General features: G+C 38.2%; 1 protein-coding gene across 8 annotated transcripts in view; it reads right to left on the bottom strand.

Moving 5' to 3' along the window:
* Positions 1 to 25,821, bottom strand: part of nrxn2b (neurexin 2b) — a 1,247,190-nt gene that overhangs the window by 26,432 nt on the left and 1,194,937 nt on the right. For all 8 annotated transcript variants that reach the window (XM_038268483.1, XM_038268482.1, XM_038268476.1 and 5 more), the window contains one exon: positions 14,928 to 15,250. In XM_038268483.1, coding sequence (XP_038124411.1) covers positions 14,928 to 15,250 — 323 coding nt within the window. The remainder of the gene's footprint in view (positions 1 to 14,927; positions 15,251 to 25,821) is intronic.

Here is a 25,821-nt window from a genome sequence, read left to right as displayed (position 1 = left end):
TCGTTGGACCACTGGAGGAGTATTTGAGCAGTAGGCTGTCGCTACCTCGACACCAGAGTGTTTGCCAGTTTTGGGTATTCTAGCCAAGCTGAGATTAGCTGAGTCTAACCTAGCTTTGTTCCTCTGAGGCTAACAGTATTTAGTTTTTGTCTTTGCTATTTGGCAGGAAGCCTTCCTGAGTAACTGGACACCTGGACCTTCTCCCCCTGGAAGGATTAACTGAGAAAACACTTAGCAGGGGTAAACTTCCACATGATCCATTCAAGTCCTCCTCGGAAATCCAATTGACAGCCCGCTCCTTTACTCCTTTACTCAATGTTTGTCTATCTCTCCACCCTCCAACCAGTTCTCTCTTCTCCAGATTAACCCCCACAAGCTAGATTCAAGGATTGACAAGAGCTCCTCAAAAGTGGGTCTCTCTCCAGTAATATTCAAGCCTCAGTCAAATTTTCTACAGTCCCTGAACTGAACCCTATGATCTCCCCTTCAGACTTTCCAGTTCCGGTTCACCAGTCCACTGAGTTCCAGTTCCAACTTCTGTTATTCATCTACATTTAATAAACCTGTTAAACTTTTTCCCTGGGTCTCTATGTGGTTCTCTGCATGTGTGTCAGATCGCTTAAACCTATCATGACAGCAACAATAATGGACCAATATTCACTCCATAAAAAATCCAGAATGGCTGCTGTGACACACCAAGTTTTTAGACAGGAGATAAATAAATACATATTTATTTATCTTATTTCCTTACTACTGGCAGAGGTGTCAAGTGTTAATGTTTATTACTTAAGCATTACTGTTTAAAAAACTTTTGTAGAAGTTCAACTTCAGCTTTTTACTCAAGTAAACGTGTGAAAATACCATTTAAAAAATACTTAAAGTAGTTAAATAAGATGATTCGCTAATGGAATGAATATTTTTATTCTTAAAATAAGATAATTAGATAATATGCTCTTGAAATAGGACAATGCAATTGTTTTTTCCTATTTCAAATTTAAATTGTCTTGTTCCATTGGCCAAGAATCTCTCTTACCTATTTAATTAAAGAAAAAAATTAACTTATTTCAAGAAAAAAAATACTTATTTAGATTTCACTTTTTTCTAGTACCAAGTCTAACCATAAACTAATAATTGTCTGGATGAAATAAATTTTTTTTTAATGTTTCTTGTTTTTTTTTTTAAAATATCAACAGGCCAGAACAAAAATTAGCTTAAATTAAAGTCTCTGTTTGACATGTAAGGAGTAAAAAGTAGAGATATTTGCAAAAAACATAAGGAGTAGAATTAAAAAGTCGTCTAAAAATAATTACTGCAGTAAAGTATAGATAGCCAAAATTTTTTACTTAAGTAAGGTAAGGAAGTATTTGTACTTTGTTGCTTGACACCTCTGAGTATTGGTTAAAGCAATTAGCAACACTTAATCCTAGATGTTGGTTCTAACCGAGCACTAAAAACCTCTAATTTAGTTTAATGACTTCCAGTATTAACTACTAACTGGCACCAGTCATATCTGTAACACACTAAGGTACTAAAACTACCCATTTATGTACAAATAATCAGCTGTTTGTTTCCCTAAAAAGCAAAAAAGGAGGCTCATGGTTTTAATCCAAAAAACCATCTAAATGCTGTTTGACTCACTTCCTTATCATTGGCTGTAATTCAGTGCAACATCTGTGACACACTTGTAAAGCTGAATTCACAACGTGGTAGCATCCAGAGCGCGCCACAGTAGTAGCGCTGACTGTAATTTATCAGATAGGATCGTCTGGGGGCCCACTAACCCAGAGCGCTGATACATTCTGAAGGAGACCTGAAGGTGTTGCTCCTAAATGAAGTTTGACCCAGACAAACTTTGGTTATCCTCCAACGGTCGTCAAGGAGAATGCAGGATGGGGGGGGGGCGACTTTTTACAGCTTACAGAGACATCACAAACACACCAGAGCATTTATCAGCCCGGCACGCACAAGCCGGGGCGTTGGTTCTGATCTTTGGTTTCATAACACCCTGACACCGAGAGAAAAGAGTGATGACTCCAACTGTTTCACGGAAACACACACGATCAGGGAGGCGAATGGAGGAAAAAAATACCCCCCCTCCCCCGATACATCAAAAGGTAGATCTTTTATTCTAAGCATCAAAGCATATTATTCCACTATGATCAAAGCTGCAGCAGCCGTGTAGCTCAGAGCTTTGGGGAAAAATTGAAATTTGGCTCTGTACTCGCTAGCTTTTCACCACCCTGCGCTGTGACTCGCTGGATTCTGGCAATATTCATTTGGCCTCCGTCAGCTTTGCCCCTTATTTACAATATGGATTTTATTTCATCCGCTTATTCCTATAGAACATAAGGGACTGGATGGGTAAAAAGCAGGTATCTGCATCTAATGAAACTGATGCCATGTTAAATATATAAACTAGAGTATGTAATGTAGTGATAATAGCTGGAGCTTTGGCAGCAAATTCAATTTGTTTTCTCTTCAAATAGTCTCTAAGCGCTTCATGTTACCCTACGCTCGCTTTCACATTTCCTTTTCACCGTTTAGTCTTCTCAAACCTTCACTACAGATATTAGAAGTTGGAGGATCCTCCGATGTTTATTCTTTTAGCTATCAGCTATCGTCAGTTGTGTGTGTGACAAAAACACCAGGTTTGACGGGTGGATGTTTGATGCCAAAACGCTCCCAGGGAGTTTGAACCAGATTGTTTTCCAACATAGTTTTGACTGATGATCTGAGAGAATTTCACGCTGTTCCAAGCTGCACAAAAGAGGAACAGTGAGAAACTTAAAGTGGTTAAAAAAAAAATAAAATAGAAAATCTAAATCTACACTTACAAGCAGTGCTGTCGTCAGACTAAAATTCTGAGACTCTTATGGAAGAGAAATTATTTCCTTCTATGACATTCATACAAATGACTGTAATTCATGTTTCAAACTAAACTGAATATTACCTGCAATTCACGCTTAGCATATTTTGGTGCTATTACAGCTTTAAAGGAAATGGTTTAGAAAGTTTTTCATCTGCAAATTTTTAGGGCTTTTCAGACTAACTACGGAGTGAATTTTGTTCCATTATTGGTGAAGTGAAGTTGTCTGAAAAAAGTGTAATTGTGAAAACTTAACTTTGAAAAGTGTTTTGATCCAAAAATAGTTTTTACTTAGCAACTTTGGTGTCTTGTAAGATTTAGCTCTTTAAAACAAAATTGTTTATTCATATTTACATTTTTTTCCCCATTTTATTTGTAAATTATTTCCTGCAGATTTTATTTTCTCAAATTGTATTAACTTTTTAAATAGATTTTATATTTTCACCTTTTATTTCAAATTCCTGATTTCTAGATTGACTTTTCTGAATTAAATTCCTTTCAAAATGTGCTTGACGGGAAATAATCTCTTTTCTTTGAGCCCAATATAAACTTTAGGTTTAGCGGCTCACATTTACAAACAAATGCAACTTCTTTCCTCACTCCAAAGGAAAGCCTGCCCCAAAAGTAAGTAGAACTGTGGTACACCCATACCCTATGCTCATAATAGGTGTCTTTATTCCTGCTGTCTTTCACTGATGTAAGATTTTATCAGGGTTCCTACAGCATAAGGAAAGTTAAATTCAAGACTTTTTAATGCCACTAGAAATAAAAATTTAAGACCAAATTCACAAGAAAAACCTGCTTGCGACAACTTAACCCAAAGGTTTATTATAACATAAACCACTGCACTAATGTTTCAAATTTTGAAAAGCTTCCCATACAGGAAGAAAGCTAAAAACACATAAATGGCAGATATATTTGAACAATTATTTAACTGAATTCACAAACTTTGTTTTAGCAGGGAACAAAACAAATCAGTTTTAAAGCCCCAACATAACCAGTGCTAAGTCTTTTTTGCATCTATTTTTCTTTGTATCGTTTTCTTAGTATGTTTAATGTGGTGATAAGTGGAGGCGTTGCAGAGACAAGGGTGGAACTAAACTGAGAAATACCGGCTGTTTCTCGGTAACTCGATTTTGATGCTTTGTGTTTTGTGCTTAGCATGCGACTCCACTGCCTTAATTCCCATCGTTCTGAGCTTGAATGACTTCTTGCACAAAATCCACTGAGCCTCATGTATGTTCCCTGGTTTTAGCCATGGAGAAAACTCTTGGCTGGAGACAATTTTGGTTACATTTACACTTGCTCATATTTTCCAGACAAAAAGTTAATGGTGCATCTCCCAAATGTCCCGGCCGCAACAAAGCTTTTATTGGTTCCGCTATCGGGACGGAACCAATAATGGTGAGCAGTTATTATTTTTTTTAAAATAAAAAAAAGGTCAATTTTAAGGTTTTATTTAGATTACAAAAATAAATAAATAATAAAAATAATCCTATTTATGATCTTTTAAAAATTAAGACCTACGAAAGACTGATTTAAGACATTTTAATACCAATTAAGGCCTTAGTTTTATTTGTACAAATACACAAAATAAATGTTTTTTTTTTTTATATCAACATGAACTGAAATGTGTTCATATTAAGTATTTCAAATTTCCAGTCCTTTGAGGCAAATTTTTTTCTACCTTAAAAAAAGACATGATTTCATTCATCCATTGTTTACTGGATAAATGAAATGTTATGTCGACATTTAGTGCTAATTGATATTTTTTTATCCAGGTAGAAACCTTCCATCTCTTCAGTTAACTTCTGGGTAACATCCAAAACAGTTTTAGCAGGAGTATATACCCCGGCGTCATCAGCATATATGATAATTTCATCATTAAAGAGAGATTATTCCAAAATGATTAATGCAAACAGCAAGGGCCCTATTATAAAGCGAAGGGGTACGCCTATGGTACATGCTGGTTATAGCAGTCTCTTTTTTCACCAATACTGTTTTCTCCCTGTTTTTTTATTGCAATACACTGTTACAAGTACAGAGCAACAAAAAAAGAACTCTCTGTATTTAACCCAGCCCTTTTGCAAGCATGTGGGCTGCAATTCTATGGCACCTGAGGAGCAGTGTGGGGTTAAGGGTCTTTTAAAGACCATGCAAGGCCTGAACCAGGGACTTTCACATCTTCGACCTGACACTCTCCCAACTGAGCTATTTCAGCACTGTCCGTCACACAAGGAAGATTTGCTTTCACATGTACTGAAAATGTATCGCTATTCAACTTGTTTGCATATACTATTTAATGTTTTCTATTAAAAGAAACAAAGATAATCAAGAGTTGCCATTCACTATAAAACTTATTTATTTTTTTGATAAATAAAATTATCTCCTTTATTTATTCTGAAATAGAAGGAGCAGTCATGGGTTTCCAGTTGAGAGGCAAATATTGTTTAGCAATTAGAGAGCAAAAGGCTCTTCATCAAGAGAATCTGTTGGATTTTTTCGTTTTGGAGAATAACTTTGACATGGTGTCGATTAAAAATTTGACAAGGCTGGACAAGAGAAAAACATAAGGGGAGGATTGCAGATTAACATCTTTCACAAACTATTATGTTTGAAAAAAGTTGAATAGTGACGTCTAAATGCAACTTCTAACTGAATTAGAGTCCAGAGGGCAGAGAAAGAGATTTTATGAACGTTTATCAAAGATCAGTCCTAAATCAACCTCCACTTAGCGAGTAATATTCAAAATCATCCTAAAATTATATCAGAATTAAAATATTTCATTAACCTGACTCCGCCAGATGGATTTGCTCCGCATATCCATCTGGAAACCTTCCGTTGAAGTAATTTTGGGAAGGGGCAAAAATACTGGTTAGCTGATTGGCCTATGTTGGTGATAGACGGGCCAAATAAACCAATCAGATCAACGAAGCATATGACGTACTAACAGAGCGACAACGAAAACACAACCACAAGCCAGGCACAAGCCAATTGATAGATCAAACTCTTGCCGAAACCATTTGGGAGAAGAGCAAAAACATCTTTTCCTCTGAGAAAAGCCTCCAGAGCAGTGTTTTGCTCTTCTTTCAGTGAAGAAATACTCTGTAATTCCTATAAAACTTGCTCGATAGCCACGCTAACGCTAGTTTCATCGGCTGAAGCCGCCATGTTCTTTAGACTGAACTGTCACGCTTCTCGTTGTGTCACACCTCAACCCGCCTCAAAGCCAACGCTGATTGGACGTTCGTTTGGTGAACGGCTCCAAATTTTCTTTAATGGAGCGTCTCCAGACTGATTAGCGAGTGAAATATTGAAAGCTCGCGAGATCAGGATGGTCTCACGAGGCTAATATTTTATGGGATCAAGTTATAAAACTTCTCCCTTCGCCTGCTCTGACCGAATGTAGAGGGAATTTTGCACAATGAAATGCAGATTTCTGGACGATTACCAATTTTTAAAAAAGCCTGACATGACGATTCAGATTTTTGATTGGATAAATTTATCAGAATGACAGTATCGGCTGATCACAGGTCTTCCAAAATTAAATAAATCAAGGTCAATCAATTGGCTTTCCGGTCAATCGATGCACCTCTATTTAAAGTGTTTTAATCCTTTTTATGCAGTAAAGAAAATGTGTTTTAATATTGGGGTTAAACCCATAGAAGCAGTGATTTTTTTATCTTCTGTGATGGACCAATACATTGAGAGTCAGACTAATATGACTGGAAGAATCCTGCAAAGTCAATTTTTTTATGACAAAGTGAGATATAAAATGAAAGCAATGTAACTCCTCTCAGGGCTCTGCTGACAGCCTAGAGTTTGTGTTTGCTGTAGTATTACAGCTACTTTGATGCCACAACAAAGGACCCAGCAGGATGGGATACTAACATGTTTGTGTTTTTGTGTTGGTGATAGAATTCATGGTGGAATACCTCCTGAACAGCCTGAATTCACAAAAGATGTCATCTAATTTCATTGCTTCTAAATTGGACAATGCAACACCAACATCTGTGGCAGCGAAAATATTGCTTTTCTTTTCCGTTTTCCTTTTCATTTGACAAGCCGACATTTGGTCAATGCCAGTCAAAGGCTTTCAATTTTGTTTCAGTGTCAGACTTCAGCCTCTATTCAATTTAGATGACATTTAAATGTTTAGGTCTGATATTATCTTCTGTAAATAAAAAAAAAAGGTAACGGTGGAGCTTTTACACTATTTTATTTAAAAAACATAAAGAATAACATAGCAGCAGTGATATGGAGAAGTTTTCGTCTGAGTGGCTATAGTAGTGCAACATGGAGTATTTGGAGAAACTTACCCCACTTTATAGAGCAGTGTGGGGTCATTAAAGTTAGTAGGCAATATTTTGTAGCTTCATTTGGTTTGTTCCTGTTTGGGTGTGACACCATCCTTTACAGAAATAACAGCTGTGCCGCTGCCTTCAACGACTTTGTTTATACAGTAGATGATGGAGATCAGCCTGTTTTCCAGTGTAGTCCTGTTTCTCTGACTGTGACTAACTGGATGTGCTCCCTTCATCCTCTGACATGGGAGCTGACTCTGAGTTCGTCTGCCTGCCGCTGTGTGTTTTCCTGGACGTTTCCTCGGCACATGGCCGCTCACATTGAGCCTGGTTCTGCTGGAGGTTTCTTCCTGTTAAAAGGGAGTTTTTCCTTTCCACTGTCGCTACAAGCTTCTAGTGTGGGGGATTGCCTTCCTCTCAATGAGTCGATGCGGTCAAATGGTTTTCCTTGGATAGAAAACTGAATCAATTTGACTGGATGATCTGGTTGCCTTGAGATGACGTGTTGTTAAGTGGTGCTACAGAAATAAACTGAATTGAATTAGAGAATAGAGATGCTGTGCAACTCTATTAATATTTCACTTTTGCATTCATTTTTATAAAAGAGTAGGTTGTTTAACCAAATTTTTCTAAAGGTTAACATTCAATTTTTATGTGTTCATCGCCCTGATAAATGAATTCAACTCTGGCAGTTCAAGCACCATTGCTAAATACCACACTAATAAAAAAAAAAAAAAACTAAAAAACACACTAATATCATAGTAGAAATAAAAGGTAAATAAACACACATTTAACATGATCTGCTTTAAGATTTCAATAATGAACAATTATTTCATTGCTCCTACTAAAATAGTATTGCTAACAACATGAGTATTAAAAATGAAGGTTTGTGAACCAAATCATTTTACAAAATCAAAAACCAAATATTTTGTCACATAGTTATATGAAATTAGAGTAACCACTTTCTTTATTTTTCATTAAGTAAGACTTTTGACAAGAAAATAGTTATAGAAAACACTGGTAGAAATTTGATATTTAAAGGGCCTATATTATACAAATGAACATATTTCAGTCTTTCAGTACGTTATAATGATATTTTTCTTTGTTTATGCTTATCTCTCAGCAGCAGCTCCTTCATGTCCTAGAAAACCACTGACCATGCATTTCTATGTAGAACAGTAGCTTTGATGTTTTGTGAAATTTATTATTTTCAATATTTAATTTCTTTCCAATTGATATTTTCAAATTAGTTTTACAAATACAATTATTTTCAAATTGTGTTTCACAGATTCCCATTATCCTCACTTTCCTTTTAAATGAGCGGTGAAGATACGTATCTTCAACATGAAAGTGAAGATAAGGTGATATGAAAAACACAATTTGAAAAGAATGGAAATAGCTAAGCTAAATTGCAAAAGAAAAAGAAAAAATTATAAAAATCAGAAAAAATTTAAAAATTCCCAAAAAATTGAAAATATTAAAATAAAATGTGAGAAACTTACAAAGTTATTCTCAAAACTTTTTATGAATTATGATTTCCTTTTAAAAAGATCTCTCTGGATAGGTTTTTTTTTTTCTTTCAAATTTTTCATTGACAAAACTGGTTGTGTAGATTCAACAATAATGGAACAGAATTCACTCCATAATCCCCAGAAGTGGTAGCCTGGGTGCCATTCCGAACTTAGTCCCGCCCACAACGTTTGAGGTCGGGAAGTTCGGTCTGGCATTGCTCCATAGTAGCGCGAGTATGCTCGCACAATATCTGGCGGGCCAATCAAATTGTCAGGGCGGGCTTTATACGATGATGGACAGATGATCAACAGTAACGTAATCAACCATGTGACCAAAGCGCGCTTGGGCGACAACAACAATGGCTGCCGCTGGAGAGTTGAGGTGTGTGGATTCTGCTATTAGGTCTGTTCTAGAAGATATCAACAGCAAATTAATTTTAAAAGAGGAACAGAGAAACGCGATCAAGGCTCATCTTCTTATTCTAGGCGTGCAACTGCACGCTTTGATTTTTGTTGACAACAACTATGCGTCGCTTAACATACGTCACACACTCCGTTGCTCTTATTGGTTGTAGGTCTATCCAATTGAGTCCAGAGGCATTTTTTTTCCTGGTTTGTTCGAAACACGCCCCATAATCACAACTCTATGGAGCAGTATCAGACTCATATTCTGACTAGAATTGAGTAGGACTACGTCAGGCTACAGAAGTGGCGTAATACGGTGATGTTATGAAATGGGCAGCGTCCAGAAAGCAACAGGCCGTATCGCCTGGAAGGGAAGTTTCTTTCTCGAGGGTTGGAACACCAAAAAAAAAGATTTCCTACAAAAAAAAGTGTACTCTGTGTTACCAAAGACATCATATATATATGTCATTACAATAAAAGTTTGACAAAATTATTCTTATCCATTAGAAAATGTAAAGTTTTCTAAAGTGTCCAAAATACATTCACGGGCTAGTGCAAAATAAAAATTCCAAACTTTGCTTTCTGTTTGCTGCACAAAGCCTGATGTTTCATGAACTGATCTGACAGTTTTCTTGGAAAGAGTTCGGTCTAATTGCCGTTGCTAAGTTTATTTCAAATGTTCTAAATTAAAAAGCTGTGAGATGATGATCAAAAGATGGAGTTAGGGATGGTTATTTCCAAATCTGCTGATGATGCCTACAGGTAAGATTGTCTAAAACTTGCTATCAGACTTCAGATGAGTCTCTGTGGACTTGATGATCCCTAATCAACATCCCTGAATGAGTGCAATCTGCTGCAAATTTCAGACAGGTCTTTGTTATTTCTAGCAGCTCCTGAACAATCGTTGGCTTAAAAGACAAAAAGTAGAAAACCTTCAGAAAAAGCAGAAAATAACAGACAGAGCTGAGCTCCTTCAGGATACAAGCATGAAGCTTGCAGCACTTCCTGGTTTTGTTTAACACACAGCTTGTAGCTAATGATGGTGGATGTCAAGTGGAACATATTTCCCCTTGGAACAAATGGATCCTGTCATTATGTCTTCTCCTGAGAGCGCAGGGCCTGAATCTCTCAGCTCTTCCATCATCCTGCATGTGGGCAACAGCTTGTCCCTACTGTTTGCTAATTGTTGCTTACCATGATCCTAACTTCAGCAAATGTTGGTAATCATCAGACCGTACATGACAGCCTCTCGCTTACATGCAAAGCAAATGTCTTCACTGCACTCTAGTTCATCATTGTCCATGGTACCGAGTATCAGTGGCGCCACCCGGGGGTGGCCAGGGGTGCTCACCCCACTCGCCATCAATTGTAGTAGCATTATTTTATAATTTCATCCCATTATGCACAGCCAGAGACGTAACATTAAAAATCACATAATAAACCAAGATATGAGTAGGTTTACTTTAGTCTTTATGATTTCTACAGGCAGGTTTCCCACAATAGTAGATTCAAAACCTGAAATTATGGCGTTTAGTTTCAGTGTGTTAAACATTTCAGGAAGCGCCACAGCCAAGTATATCCTCTTGCTGTTGTTCTCCATGCCCTTTCCCCCAAACCATCCAGTCTTTGTTATTTGGTTATGTGTTGCAATTTCCTGCTTCCCAGCATCCTCCATCTCTTTTGAGGAAATGAAGAATTTGCAATAAAAAGGCTGTGTTTTGACTCTGTTAAGCATCTGAGGGCTAAAAAATGAAACCTGATGGTCGGTTGACCTGGCTGTTCAATGTTGTGGAAATAAAGTATCTGCAAAATGAAGGTACAGTAGCAGCCATTCAAGATGGTCCTTCACGGTCAAAAGCCAGGCGAATGGCAGCCGAATTCCCTGCACCTCCCCGCAAAATCCCCTCCAACTTCCAGCCACTGGCCTTCTCCTGGGCGTGCATATTTCTTTACTCTGACTCCATCCTTTCAATGAATTACAGGGTCTGACCAGGAGATGACTAGGGGTGTAAATAATAATCGTTTTGTATTGATGCATCGATCCAACAGCCGACGATCCGATGCATCGATACGTCCACAAGAGAATCAATTCATGTTTTTTTTCTTCCTCCGGTCTATTTTTATCCATTTGCTCCTGGGCGTAATTCTCCCTCCCGTGCTGCGGTGGCGCTAAATATATTGTGCTCTCCTACTTCGCTTCCTGGTTATACTCTTACAGCAGTGTGTTGCAGTGAGCTTGATGCAGACATTTTTGATTTATGCTCAATATTGCAGCGTGGTCTGTGCTACACACTGTGGGTCTAGATACGGCCGAGGCGGCGAGGAAGTGGGGGCGAGTTTAGTCCGACAACGGAGGGACATGAGGGCCAAAAAGGGCAGAGATCCAGGTGGAAAAAGGGTCCCAGCGTTCTCGTGCACCTCGCTCTTCTAGCGGGTCAAACTTCACGAGTTGTTTTCCACAATTTCGGTCATAAAAACAAAACAAGCCGGCCTCCTGTCTGCGGCACTGTCTGCGGTCAGCTACAATTTGGGAGAGGTGAAGCGGAGCGTCTGTGGAGGGGGCGGGACGTCTGGAGCCAAGGTATTGCATTGCACTCATTGCACTGATTTTCTGCAGTATTTTTGCAGTATTTTTTGATGCAACTTTTCTACTTCTGTTATTTGTTGTTGTTTCTAAAAAAAAATGCATAACGATATTACAGCTTTCATTGATTTATTTCAAACTTGAAACTTTGTTTAGCCTGTAAGGTGTAAAAAAAAAAAAATAAATAAAAAATTAACCGATTAATCGAATCGAATCGAATGGGCTCTATTCACAGCTCCACTACTTTCTGAATTTGAGGTAGCTCCTTTGTTTCCTGTCTTTCATTACTGGACAAACTGATTAATCCAGGTGTGTCTGGCCAGTTACTTAGGTCATACACACTTGGATTAATCAGTGCATCCAATCATGAAAGACAGGAAGCAAAGGAGCCTCCTGAAGTTCAGGAAGTGGTGGAGTTGTGCTTAGAGCCTATCGTGGTGTATTCTTGAGTATCGAAAATAATCGAATCATTGGGTCAGGAAATCGATACTGAATAGAATCGCCATGATGGATGTGATTTACACCCCTAGAGATGACGCTTCTCTTTAGATCTTAATGTCTACATATCTTAACAGGAAGAATATTTTACTACAAAGATTGATGTTTAAAAAGGAATTGTAGGGAACCAGCCCAGAATCAGTCAAGGGCCCATCAAGGAAAGTGGGAAATTTTGAATAGTTTCTGCTGTAGCTACAACTTTCTAAATTAATATATCCACAGAATGTTTAAAGGGATGCAGAACAAAACTATGTATTTGACTGAGAAAAAAAATATGATCTATAAATAAAAGCTTTTTTTTTTTAAATTAACTTGATAGGTCCAAAATATATGAATGTTCCCTTCTGGTGATGCCAACATCAACAAAGAAGGATTCTGCACCAGTAGGAACAAGTTTAGGACATGAAATAGTAACTTTCTCCAAGAACATTACTCCTTTTTCTTTAATTTAAGTTTTATAGTATCTTAATTTACATGAGCTGCATGGTTTCCAAGATAAAAACACAGCTTATGCGAAGAGGAGGCAATATTGTCATTAATGGAGAAGACAAAGATATACAGGACCACCATCCTGGGAGTGGTTAAAAAAATATAAAACAATTTAAGCTTTTGTTCTTTTTAGATTTGAAAGGAAACAGTGGGACCAAAGAAGAGAAACCAGGGAAAACTATTCCTGCTCAGAAAGAAATAAGGGGAGTTTTATGGTGTTTTAAATGAAGCTAAAGCAAAAATGAAACCTGGAAGACTCTTATCAGCAGCAGCTGAACCACCTACAATGTCCCTCATTCAGCTCCATTCAGTCAACTCAGGGCGACACCTGCTCCAAAACCAATCATCTTTCAACACCCCCTTCATTTAGCTCCTGGCCTAGCTTCTCTTTCCCATGCGCAAGCGAACCCGTCACCCACTTTTACCCCATCTCCTCCCTCAATCTCAGAATATTCTTAGTCCCACTCCCCCTCTGGTTTATTCCACCACCAGTGTCCGAGCCCTGAGAGAAAACTACTCTAAACCTTTTCTAGGTTACTCAACCAAGCCTACATACATTCACAGCATCATAGGGCCGGATCTATCAAAGGTTTGCGTGTATAAAAATGTGAGCTATTTCACTGCGCACGCTAAAAAATGTACAAACTGATCTATCAACAGCGTGCTAAAAGGATTTGGTCTTTAAAACGTGCTAAATAGCGCCTCTTATCCATTTAGTACTTTTTCTGCAATGAATATGCAATATGGGGCGTTTACACGCAAAAGTGCGTCTTGTGGGAGGAGAACATGTAAATATATTAATTTAGCACTCGCAAAGTGATTTATCAAACCTGAAAGCAATTTTGCTAATGGTATCTGACTCTATATTTAACATGTTTCAAAAGAAGGTGCGAATGGTCTGTATGCGTAATTGCGCACACATGGCAGCGGTTATTGTCGCAAGAGGAGACATGGAAATGAAGCAAAGGAGACGCAGAGAACGCATTTTCTTCACTCCGTGTGAATATTTTTGCAATGAAGGAGGAAACGATCATCAAAACATATCGTTTATCCAGCATTGCCATTTTGGAGCTGTTGGGGGAACTCCGAATGGATTTGGAGCCAGCCACAAGGAGGACCCACGCAATACCAGATATCACAAAACTCCTTGCAACATTGCACTTTTTTGCATCTGGGTCATTCCAGTGTACGGTTGCAGCGAGAGCTGGGATCTCCCAATCTAGTTTTTTAAGTGCTGTCCGAAGTGCTGTCCGACGGGGTCGGGGTTCTCCCCCTGCGCCTGTGGAGCAACATGCCAATGCTGCAGGGATGCGTACGTGCAGTAATCTCATCCACAGTCACTTCTTGTGAGCCATTTGGTATGTGCATTTTTCTACAGGCCAGTACAAAACCCCGGGGTTTTTTTTGTTTTTGTTTTTTACTGCGGTGAAGTAGAAATTCAGCCACATACCACCTTAGGGAATAAAGGTTGCCAAAGTTTTTTCTTTGTATATATATATATATATATATATATATATATATATATATATATATATATATATATATATATATATATATATATATTTTTTTTTTTTTTTTGTTGGGGATCACTGTAAGATTTAAATTTCTTAATGCACTAGTTTGTACACTAGTGTCACTAGTCACTAGCACTAGTTTGTACAAACTACAAACTACTTTGCCGCAAACCACGAAACGCGCAAAACCATCATTTAAATAGGGGTCTCCAACAGTTTTGCACCTGCCACCAGTTACGCAATCACTCTTGTTCAATCACCGCAAACCATGGTTCAGCCCCTCGCGCAAAATTCCAGTTTGCGAGCGCAAATTACTGCACGCAAAATTGGATCTTGATAAATCCGGCCCAAAGTCTTCGACTGGGGCGTAAGCATCAAATAACTCATTAGTGTCTTTATCTGCTTTCATTTCCTTGAACCCCTGACAGCCTTGGTAGATAGATGGCTGCTCACTCTGACCCTGGTTCTGTTGTTGTTTTTTTCCCTGTTAAAAGGGAGTTTTCCTCTCCACTGTTGCCACATGCATGGTTGGTTTGAGGGATTGCAGAGAGTCAATGAGTCCTCACAAACAGCGGGTTTTCCTTAGATAGAAATATTTTGAAGAATATGAATGTGTTACCTGTATAAATAAATTGAATTATTTTCTAATTGCGGCTTTTCTCTGAGTGAGTCGCTACAGGGGGAAATTATTTTAACAAATAACAGTTTTCACATTTTCAAGATGATGTCATCGAGATCCCTCATGCTCACGCTTACCTGTGTGACACTGTCCCTCATGGTGGGCGAGCGCCCCTTGCGGGTGGTGGTTGTAGCCATAGTGGTTGTGGTCTCCATGATGGTGGTGGACATATCAGCCAGCGGGGTGGTGGAGGTGGTGTCGGTAGTGAGCACCGAGGGCACGTCGCCCACCAGCCTCAGGTTGCCCTGGGTCTGGACGCTGGGGTCGCCCTCGGCTGCCAGTTTGAACACCTGCAGGCCGTTGTAGTACAGGCCTGACATCTGGCCTTGGAAGTGGCGCCCCTTCTCTCCACCACCGACTTTAATGAACGCCTGGCTGTTGAAGATGGTCAGCTGGCGACCTGATGATGCCGCGGACGTCGGAGCAGGGACAGAAGAAGAAATAAGACAGGAGAGGAGAGGCCGAGAGAAAATGAGGAGAAAAAGATAAAAGATATAAGTCAGTTCATGTTTGTAGCTTGAAAATAAAACAGTCATATGCAGACGTTGCATAAAAGAGATTTAGGAACAGGGGATTTCCCGGGTAACACTTTAGGGAGATTGGACTCTGGCTTACAGTCACTGCTACCATTATAGAGCCGGGCACGTACCTCGTTCCCAGATAGACAGCCTGAATCTTGCAGTCAAATAGATTGCAGGGGCAGGCGCGATTTGACCCCAAGATGAGCAGTTCACAGTAAAATGCATCTGATTTGCCCTGAGATGGAATATATTAGAACAGGGCTGGCTCTGTGTCATTGACCTCTGATGCACCTGAGCTGCACAATGATAAAGTACCTCTGCCAGCAGAAAAAATGTCATCTCACCGCCATCCAAAAGATGGAAAATGAGATCCTTATTGGAAGGAAATGTTTAATTCATCAGGGGCTGTTCTTCTCTGTAGTCATTACCATTTATCTGGATGGATAGATGGATAAAGGGAGGATGGGGTCAACCATTTAGCCAGGGCCCAATACTAATGTGTTCCCGGGATGTGTGGTGCAGAGGAGGAGTTTAGGCAGTGTGACAGGTGGAGTTTTTCTCCCTGCAGTTTCCCCAGATGATGGCAGCATATACGATTTCATTTTTTGCATGCATGGCTTCCTCGGGGGGGTTTTCCATGATGCCACCTGAACTGTCTGCAATGGCTACCCCATTATGAGTCATATAATGGGCATTTTTGTAAGGATGTGGGTTGGACATAGGAGTTATGAGGTAATTACTCAAAGGAGAAGGATGAGAGAAGCCAAAGAGCTTTTTTATGGATTAATCAATCGCTTTAAGGAAATAGGGAGTGTGTCTGTTTATGAAAGAAATATGCCACTAATGCATGCATCTCGCAGTGAAATATCGACTCAGGATATGAACCTCTGAAATTAGAGAGCTACAAGGTTCCTTAAGCAAGTGGACGCTATCATTGTGTATGCACGCTGGAGACTGCCAAGGTTTTTTCGTTCCCCTGCAGCTTCAACGAAATTACAACCTTAATATATGTTAATTGGATTTTCTGTGATTGACCAACACTAAGTAGCGCATAATTGTAAAGTGGAAGAAGAAGTCGGACTCCTTTCTTTGTGTTTATTAAAAAAAACTGATAACACGTGGCGAGTGTTTGTATTCAGATACTCAGAGGCAATAATTTTTTCCAATTACCTTCTTAAATCTTCAGTTTAGTTAGCTAGTGTGGGAATCCTTGACTTTTTTAGGTCTTTGCTCACATTTTTGATTTAGGTCTGAACTTTGACAAGGCAAGTTCACCACAGAAGAGGCTTTTCCTTTACCCATTCCAATCTAGCTTTGAACTTTTGCTTAAATTCATTAACTTTTAACTGCTGCAGAAAAAAAAAACATTCCCACAGCATCATACTTCCAACGATGTGTTTTACAGGTGGATGTTTTGGTGATTTTCAGTTCTAATTTTCACCCTTACCACAATTTCCACCCTGTAATCGATTTGATTCGCCTTAATGTGCAGGGTGACCAATCAGGTGTTAGATAACCGCCCCCTAACTTTGATGGGTGAGTTTGACAGATTATTTTTCATGGTTTCGAAGCACTGCGACACAGGACCATGAAATAATTAAATGAATACTGAAATAATTATATATATTTTTTTCATAAAATGAAGACGTATTTTATTAAATTAATGACACATTTATATATTAAATTCCTTATTTATTTAATGAATTACACATTTAATTAATTGTTTATCGCTGTATTTATTTATTTAATTGTGGCATTATATATTAGTGACGTGGTTTTAATTAATGAATGACACATTTATTTATTTAATTCCACATTTAATTAATTATTGACACATTTAATTATTTATTTAAGGCTGTATTTATTTATTTAATTTTGGCACTTTTTATCCTCCATAAAAAAGTTTAGTTATGATCCAAGCGTTATCTGGTAAAATAAATTGTTTTTTAGATTCTTTGTCTAATTCAGAGAGTATTTCAGGCAGCTGTTTTTTAAATTTCTTTTATGCTAATTGTGGTATAGTACTAGTTTGGTGTGGCATATCATGTTGGTTGCCAGATGTCTCTATTATCTTATTTCAGAACAACATGTAAATAAAAAATCAGGTCCTGATGTATTTTTGGGCACAGGTTACACAAGAAAATATATTTTATTTTATCTTGTTTTTTTTGTTTGTTTTCCATTCCATGTCCCCAACTATAAGGTTGTAAAATAACCTTTAGATTTTTTTTTTTTTGCCAGTCAGTTTTCATTTTCTGGCCTTTGAATACAAAAACCATTGAAATTGAGAAATATTGCAAGCAATTACATCATGTTTTAAATAATTTTTAAAACAACTGTTTCGATCCGATCTAGATGACTCACTTTTATAATAAACGTTAACTGTAAATTATACAACTTTTAGTCATACATTGTTAGAAGTTATTATTTTTTTCATTAAACAAGTTAACTATAGTTTTTTTTTTTTTATTGTTTTTATCCATCAGCCTCCCAGGATACTATAGATGAAAATTAGTTTCTCTGGCTAAATCTGACATATTTATATGATGTGTTCATGTCTGGATCTAGAGCAGAGCTCCTTACACAATGCAAAAAATGGAAATCTAAATGAGTAATTTTTGCTTAAATTAAGTGCATTTCTTCTTGAATTGAGGAGGTAATTGAGATAATGGAACAAGACAATTTACATTTAAAATAAGAAAAAAAAATTGCTTTGTCTTATTTCAAGTGCATTTTATATAATTCTCTTGTTTTAGGAGTAAAAATATTAATTCCATTGGCAAATCATCTTATTTATCTACTCAAATTAAGGGCAAGTACACTCAATTTAAGAATTGTATTACTTAATTCTAGATGGTTTTTGCAGTGCATGTCAGTTTTATCCTCAAATGCTCTTGGTATGTTGCAAATTGACACTTTAAATCTTTTTTCTCCACTCCACCCTCCATAAGATTGTCTCGTTGTTTTGATTGTCCTGAGCTACAGATTTCTACAGCTCCTCCAGCAGTTACCCCTGCAGCCAACTTAACTAAGAGGGAAGGTGTGAAACTCCTCCCCAAAAACAGACCCATTTATTGCCATCTTTTTTTACATTTCTTTAAATTACAAATAAATTGAGTTTATCTTCATTTTTTTCCCAGGCTGCACAGGTTTAATCTTCTCCACCAGCACCTCCAGCTCCTGTCTGATGTTAATAACTTTGTCATTACCTTTGACGCTAATGTTTAGGTGTTTCTAAGTGTCGGGGAATAACGTAAAAGCCCACACTGTTTAGATTTGTATCATTAGGGAAAACGTCTTCCGCTTTGCAGTAATTCCCCCACTTTGTGTTGGTATTCTGCATTTAATCACATTTCAATGCATTAAGGTTTGTGGTTTTTAACCCAATAAAGAAACATTCCAGCGGAGTAAACGTTTTGTCTCATGCATTGACCGCTGACAAATGAATACTGGAGGCAACTTTTCATAGTTTCTGTTCTCATCGTAAAACCCAAGTGTATTAGGGCATTTCTCTAGTCATCAGCAAAGAGACACAGTCTCATTTGTTTTCAATTAAGAAAGCTTAGCGGGTACTTCATCTCTCTAATTATGATTAACTCTCCTATATGAGTGCACTTGATCTGACATTCATGTGTCATCCAGGTGGGCGGAACCATCGACACATAAAGCGACTCTGTATGTTTATGTGTGGGTGTTTGCAGCACATGTGTATCTGGGAGGTTTCTACAGGCATTCAGAGAAGAGGAATCTTTTCCGCTGAGATGGGCCATTATGCTATCCCATTATCACATCATTAGGTCTGTCGGAGACCCACCGGGGCCCTGGTTCGTGTCCCCTAACTCTTTAATGAAGACACTTAATGTTTGACTGTTGACATAATGGCGGTGTCTTACTCGATTATCTCATCACCCTAGCCTGTTTGTTGTGGGAGGGATATTGAAATAAATAGCAGGAAATATAAGTATGGACAGCCTGTTAAAGTGTTAGAAGTTGCAAAACAAGAAAAAAAACACGGCTGTACATCTAAGGATGGCAGCTTCAATACAAAGTGGGGATACATACTACACTTGTGCTCACATACCTTCCACACATACATATATAAAAACTTATAAGCCCTTAGGGTCTCTCTTTTCAAATAATCTGAGTTTTCATGCCATGAAGTTCAAAACTGAAGGTCATCTTTTATTTTTATGCTGCTAAAGAAAGAGATGAAGTTCCTCTGCAGAGATTAAATCAATCCTTGGATGTACAGTAGCAGCCTTTCAAAATGGCCCTTCCCAGTCAAACGCCAGCTGAATGGCAGCCCTTTTCCCTGCGACTAAAAGCAAAATCCCCTCTAACTTCCAGCCACTGGCCTTCTCCTGGGCGTGCATATTTTTTTAACTTTGACTCCACCTTTTCACTGAATTATAGGGTCTGACCAGGAGATGATGCTTCTCTTTAGATCTTAATGTCCACAACAAATCATGACAGAAAGAATATTTTAGTACAAAGATTGATGTTTAAAAGGAATTGTAGGGAACCAGCCAAGGACCCATTAAGGAAAGTGGGGAGATTTTGAATGGCTGCTAATGTAAATAGCAAAGAGTGGCAAGTAAACAAACAGTCAAGTATATTTGGTGTCATTTGGTCCCCAAAATATTGATTTGGCCATATATCAGTGTATTCTCATTATCAGTTTGTATGAAATCATGCGAAAAGTTATGCAGCGTAATTTCGTACGTTTTAGACATTTTTTTCGTCGTATTTCGTCGATTTTTACATCTTGCCTCGAGACAAGATATCCTTGCGCATCTTATGCACCATTCAATAACATAGAATTTAACATACAATTAACCCTGACCCTGACCCTAATATTAGTGGAATCCATGCCTACACCTAACACCTGACCCTTGCCTTAAAATTACACTTAGCCGGCCCCTAGCCTTGACACTTGCCCTAAACCTAATTTTAGCCCTTACTATCAACTTACCAGACCAATTAGCTACTGACCCCTTATATTAGTGGAATCCATGCCTAACCCTAACACCTGACCCTTGCCTTAAAATTACACTTAGCCAGTCCCTAGCCTTGACACTTGCCCTAAACCTAATTTTAGCCCTTACTATCAACTTACCAGACCAATTAGCTACTGACCCTAATATTAGTGGAATTCATGCCTAACCCTAACACCTGACCCTTGCCTTAGAATTACACTTAGCCGACCCCTAGCCTTGACACTTGCCCTAAACCTAATTTTAAGCCTTGGGCACTGATCTGTTTTTTGGAGGAAAAACTTCAAAAATGTACAAAATACTGTGCATAACTTTTCGTACGATTTCATACGAACAGATAATGAGAATATGTTGCATATATTGAGATTTTCCGCTGCCAAATATATCGATATCAATATATCGATCTTTCAGATCCTAATATGATTTTAAAAAAAGGATATTTTTACTTAAAAGATGAGGGAAACTATAGTGCAGTGGAGCCCTTTTGCTGTGCATAGCAGCACCATTTCTGTAGTTGATGCAGTTACATTAGAAGACGTGGACTGACTTAAACCCAAACAACATGGAATCGGATGAACATGTATACAGCTCCTGCTTTTTTATCCATACAATAGCTGGGTAAAAAATTGCAATATATAGTTCAATTCCATTTAATTTAGTTTATTTATGTAGCGCCAATTCAGAACACGTCATCTCAAGGCACTTCATAATTCAACCAGATCATACAGTCAAATTGATTAAAATTTTTTTTATCTAAGGAAAACCTTTTGATTTAATCGACTCAATGACTTGAAGGCAATCCCTCACACCAAGCATGCTTGTAGCGACAGTGGAGAGGAAAAACTCCCTTTTAACAGGTAGAAACCTCCAGAAGAACCAGGCTCAGTGTGAGCGGCAATCTGCTGAGGCCGACTGGGGTTCAGTGATATAACGAGCATCATGAGAAGTATCATACTGCAACACATATGCCAATACTCATGCCTACCATCCATCCATCCATCCATCCATCCATCCATCCATCCATCCATCCATCCATCCATCCATCCATCCATCCATCCATCCATCCATCCATCCATCCATCCATCCATGACCAAAGAACCCTTGCCAAGGCGGGCAGAGACCGATGAGATGAAGACAAAGGTGCCCTCTAAATGAGATGCAGGGAAATCATTGTTTGTTTTTGTATGTGTCTGGTTAGGATGAGACCCTAACAGGCCCTGATGAAGTTATTGTTTCAGGGTACGCCGGGGTCAAATCAAAAGTGACGTGTGGTTTTAGAGCCAATTTTGGTAGCAGGGCCTCCACATGACAGGCAATCAGCGGCCCTAATATGACAGAGCTGGATGTGACACTGCCTCAGAGAACAGGCCGTGTGTGTGCTTCTACATAATGACTTATGAAATATGTCAGTGATGGTTTGTCTTTTCAAGCAGTGTGTATTTGCAAAGACTGTGTTTACATATGCCTCCTCTGCATGTGTGTGTGGAGTGGATAGCTTTGTATCAGGGCTAGCACACTGATGAGGAGTCTATTGGACCTATTCAGTGGGATTGGGCGGCTGCTGCTTCTGTCCTGGAGGCTCTTAAGGTGATAGGCATTTAATGGGCAGCGGCTCATCGAGGGGAGGGAGCTGTGAGATTACGGCTTCACATGGCAGCCAGCCAGATTCTAACTATTACAGACATTCAGAGCAACACATGGAGCCTTAATTAACCGCAGTGCAGACACCAGGAGGGTCAGGATTTCGCAACAAGCCACTGCAGATTCACGTCCAGATTAAAAACTGATATAGGAGTTATTTTTTAGAATCTGAATCGATTTACTCTTTGGATAAACATCACCCGTTTCATTTGCTATGCACAGTCTACTTCCAAACTGATACAAATTTAAATTTTTTTTAAAAACTGGACAGAAGAAGTGTTTAGGCTGAGACCGTTTTTGTGGTGACTAATTAAATTAATTGTTAGATAAATATTCTAAAAGGCTAAAAGCATATAAAATGCAAGATCATAAGGTTAAAGTGACAAAAATACCCTGATGATATCTCACCAGTCAGTGTTGCCACGTGAAGCTCACAGTAATGAAGAAGTCAAAAGTTAAACATTTATTTGCTCTAGGCTGTATGTAATATTAAAGGTACAGTTGACAGATATATATTTTTTTAAGCTTCTGTGAATCTGTCAGTAACAGAACCCTTACTTGTAGTAGAGAGGTGCTGTATGGCTCCAGGTTTGCAAACACAGTGGTGGAAGACTCATAGCTAGATTTTAGCAAATAAAAATAAGCAAAATAACCCCAATTATAATAGAAGATGTTTGTTGTATTCATCACAACATTAGCATACTGGTTCATAAATGACAGCCTGATGCAAAATCCAAAAGTTTGCTAAATTCTTGCAGACTTGGGGTGGACTGCGAGTTGCAAATGATGATGCAACTGACTCCCTTGGCTGCTGTAACTTCATGTTGTCTGTTAGAATGAAATGTTAAAAGGTGAGAACTGGAAAGTGAGGTGGATTCATACCTTCTATTCCAGCCTGGCAAGCCAGAGCCATTAACACTTTAGCTGATTTTTGTTGGAGTTGTTTTATTTGGCGGTTGACCCGTGCAACTACACCATATATACAGTAGCAGCCATTCAAAATGGCCATTCCAGGTCAAACTCCAGTTGAATGGCAGCCAACTTCCCTGCAACTCCCAGTGAAATCCTCTCCAACTTCCAGCCACTGGAGTGACCCCTCTCTTGCATATTTTATTAATCTGACTCCACCATTTCACACACCTGCGGCTGGTTGACTAATCACTGAGGACTATTTGAGCCATGGACTCTCACTACCTCAGTGCCAGTTTTGGGTACTCTAGTCAAGCTGATTTTGCTGAGTCTAACTTAGTCTTTGTGTTTCGCTGAGCCTAACCTATTTTTGTCTTTGCCTTTTCGGCAGGAAGCCTTCCTGCAAACTGGATGTTTGGCCTTCTTCCCCTGGAAGGATTGTTTGAGTCTCACACTGAGCAGGGGATTAACCTACACAAGCTCCGTTAAAGTCCTCCTGGATTCCCAAGTGACAATCCGCTCAATAGCTCCTCTGGGTCCCACTTAGTCTATACCTGTCCGCCCTCCAATGAGTATCAACCTCTGGAAAAACCCACACCGACTGGATTCTGGGAGGAAAGTTTTTCTCCACTAACATGAGTCCCGTTTTCCCTGTCTCTCCAAGTCGTCGTTCAAAGTTCCCGCGGATCCTGAACTACCCACTGATACTTCCCTTTCCTCTTCCAGTTCCATTTCACCAGTTCACTGTGTTTCCTGAATCCTACCCTGCTGGTTTAATCAATAAACCTGTTCAAACTTTTACACTGGTTCTCTGAGTGGTTTACTGCATGTTGGTCAAATCCCTTAAGAAAATTATGACAACTTTAGCAACAATTTGAAAGAAAATAAAAAAAAGCTTTATTGGTTTATTGTTCGGTACTACTTAGTTTTACTTAAGTTATATTCTTGTAATGTATTTCTTAAATATAAACACGAACGAACAGTGGTTCGTTACCCTCTCCTAACATATATACATTTTCCTTGTAAGGATTGGTTTACTAAGTTTGTTGAAAAAAATGAGTGAAACTATTTTCTCTGAATGAATTTGACATTTATTTGTATTCTTTAGGCATTTGAGTCTTTAAAATGAAAGAACTTGCACAAAAAAAACAGTTTTACCAGCATAATTTAGTAGCCCATGAAGGGGCCTTTTTTTCCAAATACTTTTTTACTTTTACTTGATTGCACGGGTGTAACTTTCTGAAGGACTGGCGTGGACATGTCCGCACCAATAATTTCAATACATAGACTTTGGCTTTCAACAATATGTGGGTCAAATTTCTAAATTTGATTTTGCTGCTTTTGAAGGAAGATAATCCCTGATGTACATAATACATCATACATTAATATCTAACTACCTATAAATATCAGTGTATTTTGGTTCTTTTGTGTTCTCAACAATAGAAAAGGATTCAATAAATATATGTTTGAGCTCGTTTATGGAAAACCAGCTGCCACCCTTAGAGTATCCCCACCAACTTCCATTACAAAGTTAAACTCTTGCTTGATTAATATCTTGGATTACTACTTTTTACTTTTAGAAATGTGATAAAGTAGTGCTACTCTTAATTGAGTAAATTTCTTGGGTATTCTACCCACCTCTGAGAAATAGGCCTACTTATTTTTCAACATCATTTGCAAATGAATTCTTTAAAAACCCTAAAATGTGATTTCTTGGATTTTTTTAAATCATTTTGTCTCATAGTTGAAGTGAACCTGGGTTTAAAATTACAGACCTCATCTTTCAAAGTAGAATTGCACAATCAGTGGCTGACTAATACATTTTTCCTCACTGTACATAGAGCAGAACAACTTTTCTTTTTCCCTCAGAAAACCCTAGGAGCTTTATTGTCAGCAGGAAGAAGACAAAAGTTATCTGAAGATTAAAAATAGAGCTAAAGGAATCAGCAAATTCCTTTTCTCTTCAATTTAAACCGTAAAACAGTCTGTAAAACAGCCTAAAACCCTCCCATGCTTTTTTACCTGTTCCCTTCAGGCAACAGACTATACCGTAAAGCTCCACTTTTATTGGCTGAGTTAGTATTGGCAATAAAAAAAACATTATAAAATAAATAAAGATTTAAGGTGTTCTGTCCTGATGTTATTCCTGAGAATATACTGTAGCTTACTGTAGATCTATTGGTGTGCATAAAAATAAAATAGACTCATACTTAAAAGAAAGTGCTATGAAATTGAGGCTATTCTCCTTTTATTTATGTATCTCCTAGAAACAGAGAGGAAGAGCGAATGCTTAGTTTGCTCTATTTGCTCTAAAAAGATGCTCCCTAACACTCTGTATTGGAGAATTTAAAGTCTTGATGAAGCATTTTTGTCATTTCAAAGTAAGTATGTCCAACCCCACCCGAAGCGCTGAATGAGTCATCAGTGTTTTCCAATAAATTAAAATCTCCAAGATTAAGCATTTACACAAAGCTAAGCGTTTTGTCATTGTCAGAGCTGATCCTGGTGTAAAGTTCAAGTATATCACTAGACATGTGATCTAAAACACTAATCAGTCTTCTTGGGGGGGCAGATTAAACATTTATATCCAGTTGAATGAATCTCCTTCTGCACAGAGACTCTTTTAGGCCACTGGATCTTCACAGCGTATTTCCTAAACAGGCTACTGTGGAAGAAGCATTCTTTACTGTCATTCATAACTCCACAGGGTTAGAAAGTGTTTTATTTATTTATTTTTTTATGTAATAAATGTTGTTGCACTATTATTTGGGCCGGGAAAGAACAAGTTTTGGTATTGAACATCTACAGTAAAAAAAACAAAACAAAAAACAAATCTTTAAGAAAAACTTCTTCATAAAAAAAAGTTTTGAGAGTAAATTTGTTGTTTTCTCAGATTTTATTTTGTA

The sequence above is a fragment of the Cyprinodon tularosa genome, unplaced genomic scaffold, assembly GCF_016077235.1.
Source record: "Cyprinodon tularosa strain WSP-4 unplaced genomic scaffold, ASM1607723v1 ctg70, whole genome shotgun sequence".
Lineage (NCBI taxonomy): Eukaryota > Metazoa > Chordata > Actinopteri > Cyprinodontiformes > Cyprinodontidae > Cyprinodon > Cyprinodon tularosa.
This window is presented reverse-complemented; position numbering and strand designations above follow the sequence as displayed.